We start from the raw sequence: 4,978 nt of genomic DNA on the forward strand, positions 1-4,978 counted from the left end.
TGGTGGTGGGATAGAACAAGGACTATAGTTTTTTTTTTAAAATCAGAGCTTACATTTCCAGAGATATGTTGCTGTCGCACAAAATTCACAGTCATAATCAAAGGCATGATAAAAATCCTCCCCCGCCAATGAAGATTACTGAAGCTATCAGAGTACCACTTGCACGACTTCGGTTGTGATAGGCCACGATTGGAAATCATATGCATCATCTGAGAATAAATTTATCTCAGTAACTTTTAACTTTCTTACTGCTAAGATTCCATGCTTCTGACGAACCATACACTCAACATAAGAGGAAGCAATATCAGCTTCCTATCGGACGCAACATCAAACGAGTCACTTCTTGGTTCAATTGTATCTTTGTCTACGAATGCGCCAGTTTCAGTTGCGTTTTTGAAGGTCTCTTGTTTCTTATTGCATTCGTCGCCAGAGCAACAGTGGACGCAAACTTTCCTCGTTCCAGAACCTGCCACTTTTACTTCCCTACATCCCTCGTTGCATGAGTAGCCGCGCAACGAGTTGTCACTTGAACAACCAAGCATTATTGGTACAACGCTAAAATGTAGACAAAACAAGAAGAATTATTTGTGAGCAACCTATATTGTAGGCCCCGGAAGAAGGCTGAAGAAATAACTAGGGGGTTTTCTTTCAATGGGAAAGTCCAAAAACGGATTTTGTGCCTCTTCTGAGTTTTTTATTCAAAAGATGCATACTAGGAATGGATTCATTAGAGAGCATAAATCCGGGTGTCTAAGATTTATGAACCATCAACCTTATCACGGTGCGTAGCAGGCGCTTGGAAGTAGTGGGCGAAAGAGAGAACGGACGCGCGCGAGGGAGACACGCGAGGGGTGAGGGAGCGTGTCTCCTTCTCGCGCGCCCGTTTTTTCTTGCCCATTGGCTTCTAAGCGCAGGCTACGCAGGGGCGGATCCAGGATTTTTTTTAGGAGGGGGTGCACTCGTCTCTTGCTCTACCTCAACACCAATAAACCACATAGTTTTTTTTTTTTGCAGAATACCAGATGTATTAGAAAACAGCTAGTCATCCCCGCTGCTACGGTGCTTTCCCTGGTTTGGCGGGCGGTCTAGATTTGAAAATATGAGGCTGCTGTCACGTTCTTGCCTGTTCACGCCAATGTTGGTTGAACGAAATAAAAGAACCTGAGATCAAGAGACTAATCTTGGATCTTGCTTTAAAAGAAACGCATCCAAAATAAGCGACGCTCATTTCAAGCGCTAGGCGTCTTATTTTACAGTGCGGACTTGTGTCACCAGCTCTGCCGTTTCTCCCGCGCCATTGCGGGTGGGGGGGGGGGGGGGGGGGCGCATTCCAGGGAAATCTTGGGTTAAGGTGTGCTGCAGAGTCCTTAAAACCTGCCCTTTTTGCATAATATAGGACTTTAAAAAAGATCGTATTTTATGCCCTGATTAGTTCCCATTTGCATACAGAATGAAAAATTTTTCAAACTAGTATCATAAAAAGTGTTGGTATCACAATTGTAGACCGCCCATCGCCGACCTTCACCAAAAGACACCCTCTTCAATACACTAAACCCATGCCATACCCTGTTCAGCGGGACATACCCTTGTAGGCAACATAAGGGAGTGCCTTCCTAAGGATCGATTACCGGGCTTTGGTTACTTTTACGAGATCGTCGTTTTTTGACGAGTTTACGCGACAACATGATGAATGTATACGCCAAATGTAGAATGTAGAACGAGAAAAAAAAATCAATCCTTTGTAGTTATTTCATTGTGTCATTCTCACTTGAATCTACGGTAAATTGGCTAAATCCAAAAAACTACTAAGAAATGCTCCGACTGCGATATTCATAATTCGTGGCTAAAAGATGCATCCAGAAATGACCAGTATTTCGACATTTTTCGTTCTTTTTTGGGGAACATACGATATTATTTTTCCGTTGACTCGTCATTTTGCTCGCGCACTTATTTGTTTCTCCTTACAGAACGACGGTCCCCTAAAAGTAACGAAAGCCGATTACCGCCTAGTTTGGTGCCCACTTTTACGTTTTGCCTCAAGCATCCTAGTCATAAGACCTCATGTACTTATAAGGAAGGAAAAGCTGACTTTGTCGGAGGCTCGTTGCCATAGTCGTTAATTGTTCTAATAAGTTTTTAAATTTGATAAGATTCGATCAGCAAAAAAGCGCCTATTACTACGATTTTACAAAACTTACCTCGAGTTTGTTCCTACAGTATTATTCTTTTTTTCGAGAGTGACGGCGAGGCATTGATCGCCAGGAGGACACTGTCTGGTTGTCATTTTATCATTAAGGCATTCTCGCCCTTTACATTGCAAGCACCTAGAACCATTTTCAATTGCGGCCAGCTGAAGATATCTTTCTAGTGTCCATACACAGCACTCCGTCCCAGGATGCAAGCGGCCACCTGAGGATGAGTTAGTTACCAGTTTTCGAACATGTCCAACTTCCAGACACACCTGCTCGCAAGAGTACAGTTTGGTCTCTTCGGCTCCTTTTGCGTCCAAAATAGTTTCTTTTAATGCTGAGAAACAAACTTCTCGTCCGTGGAACTTTGCCTTGAGGTTTTTTGCCAATACGTATATTTGTCCATCGTTTGATATTTTGTGATGTACGACAGTTAGAAGAAGCGGTTTATCTCGTTGGAAGTTAACTGACGCTCCCTTGAAGTGTTGAATGCGTATCGTGACAGAATTTGCGCTGCCGGTTAAACCGTCACGCGGATTGCATGACGCCTGAGGAGCCAGTGGTTTACAGTTTGCCAGATGAAGACAGTACCAAAAAACAAGGAGATAAATAGAGACTGGTCGATGTACAAGTCTGAGATTCATTTTTAACCTCTCTGTTGAACGTTGTTCCATCTGATTTCTGCTCAAGGAAATTCGATTGCGAGTATTTATGGTTTCCGAGCCGAAGGATCCGCCTTTACTTAGCCAATCAAGTGACACAGGCGTGATATGCTACACTCACTTCCGATTATTGTTTACGTGGAGTGTCGCCTACTGTTTATGATAACACAAACGACACTACGCCATATAAGTCCAGTATTAAGTCGCGACAAAGATCATATGAGGGTTAAGATTTTCATAGGTTGATGGTCAAGTTGCGCAACTAATCGTACAAGCTGCTGACAGAAGTAAAATAAACAGGATTTTTTAAGTAAAAATAACTAATGTCTCATTGGTAAAAATAAAAATAGTAGCAATGAATAGTAGTGAATACGGTATCCCTGTTTGTAGTTAGTGAATAGTAACGATTTCCCCTTAGTACAACAATTCCTCGCAAAAACCGTGATATCCCATATTCCAAAAGCACGGCCCTAAACCATGTTAATTTTAATACCTGAATACATTAGATTTTTCAAGTCAAAGAAGATTGTTTCTGTGACCGAGGTAACGTAACTTAAATTACGTTTAACAAAAAGCAAAAAGCAGAAGCAAAAAGTAAAACCGACAGCGAAACAATAATGCTGCTTTTTTTTACCTTATTTGTTCATAATGCGTGACTTCCGCTGATTATGTCAAATTTAAAGAACCAGAAAATTGATGTGATGAAGCTGGTCACCTGTCAGACTGCTTCACTAAAGCCTCGAAAGTTAAACTAATCTTCACTGTTAATAAAATAATCCTGTTCTATGTATGATTCATCAACACCTCAAGTTCTTGCAACAGCAAAATATCGGGCTTTTAAGCTGGAAAAGAACCATGCAAATTACATAGTATGTCGTTTTTTCAGTTGTGGCTTCCCTACATTTTATTCATTTTACGATTTGTTAATACGCTAATATAGAGAGTAAAAACGTGCATGGGCACAATTCCTTCTTTCCAGTCCCTAAGAGGTGAGAATTCCCTTCAATGTAACGCCATCGAATTCTACTTCATTCGCATTTTTTTCCCCTCAAGAACACGTACCTGACGTGCGAAACGAAAAACGTAGTATCTTTTCTCTCTCTCGTCCATTACAATAAAAAGGCCATCCATCCTTTTTTTAAAAAAAGAAATAAAATGTTTCTTAATCTAGTTTCCTTCCTTGACAGGACGTTTTATACTTACTTCCCTATACATATCGTTCAGTTTTATTCTCTTAAACCAGTTTTGCCTTATGAAGCAGGAGCGAGACCTCTTTCCCTATTCATTATGCTTCTTCAGTGTATCGTTTTCGCTACTGACGACTTCCATTCAGTTTGTTGAAAAATACCCTTCTCATCCCAGGGGCATAATCTTCAATCTTGAAGAGCCTTTATTCACTTCCGATTATTGTTTACGTGGAGTGTCGCCTTCCATTTATGATAACACGAGCGTATCGTTTTCGCTATTGACGACTTCCATTCAGTTTGTTTAAAAATACCCTTCTTATCCCAGGGGCATAATCTTCAATCTTGAAGAGCCTTTATTCAATAAACGGTAACTATATGAACATATCTGCGAAGGCACCATCTCTGTACATTATTTTGACTACGTACGGTGAAAGCTCACCGTTTTGTAAATAGTGTTCACCTGTTGGTATATATGTACTTGTTTCCCTTTCCTTTACTTTTATTAGTATTATTTCTAGAGTATTGTTTTGTTCTGAAATCTTCATACCCTGCATGCGATTTATTCACATCAGGGCCGGGTTGTTCAAAGCTGGGTTAAGATAACCCGGGGTTAGTGCGAAATTTGAATTCAGATTTGAAAGCTTTAAAAGTAAATGCAGTTGAATTCTTTTTGTCTACGAGTTGATGATTGGAAGCTCTGAAAATAACAGAGAAAATTATCCGTGAAAATGCTTTTGAACACAAGAAAAGGAAATCAGGGTTAAATTTACCCCCGGGTTAAGCGATAAATTCGGCCTTCGAACTACTGGACCCAGAGCTCCTGGCCCATAGGAATAAATTGATTAAAGGATTAATAATCAGTCTATCATTATGGCTGATTATTTCAATTCCAGCCTTATAACGAAAAGAGGCAGGTTGGATTCTTGAGACGAGAACGAAA

The 4,978-nt window shown here is 40.5% G+C and overlaps 1 protein-coding gene across 1 annotated transcript; it reads right to left on the reverse strand.

Annotated features, from left to right (window-relative positions):
• LOC140951079 (uncharacterized) lies at nt 1–3,024 on the reverse strand. Its single transcript, XM_073400301.1, has 2 exons — nt 2,199–3,024; nt 1–555 (listed from the first exon to the last, which is right to left on the reverse strand). The coding sequence occupies exons 1-2, from the start codon at nt 2,861–2,863 to the stop codon at nt 252–254; spliced, it is 969 nt and encodes a 322-aa protein (XP_073256402.1). The 5' UTR covers nt 2,864–3,024; the 3' UTR covers nt 1–251.
• Between the last annotated feature and the right edge of the window lie 1,954 nt (nt 3,025–4,978).

Source organism: Porites lutea, chromosome 10, assembly GCF_958299795.1.
Source record: "Porites lutea chromosome 10, jaPorLute2.1, whole genome shotgun sequence".
Taxonomy (NCBI): domain Eukaryota; kingdom Metazoa; phylum Cnidaria; class Anthozoa; order Scleractinia; family Poritidae; genus Porites; species Porites lutea.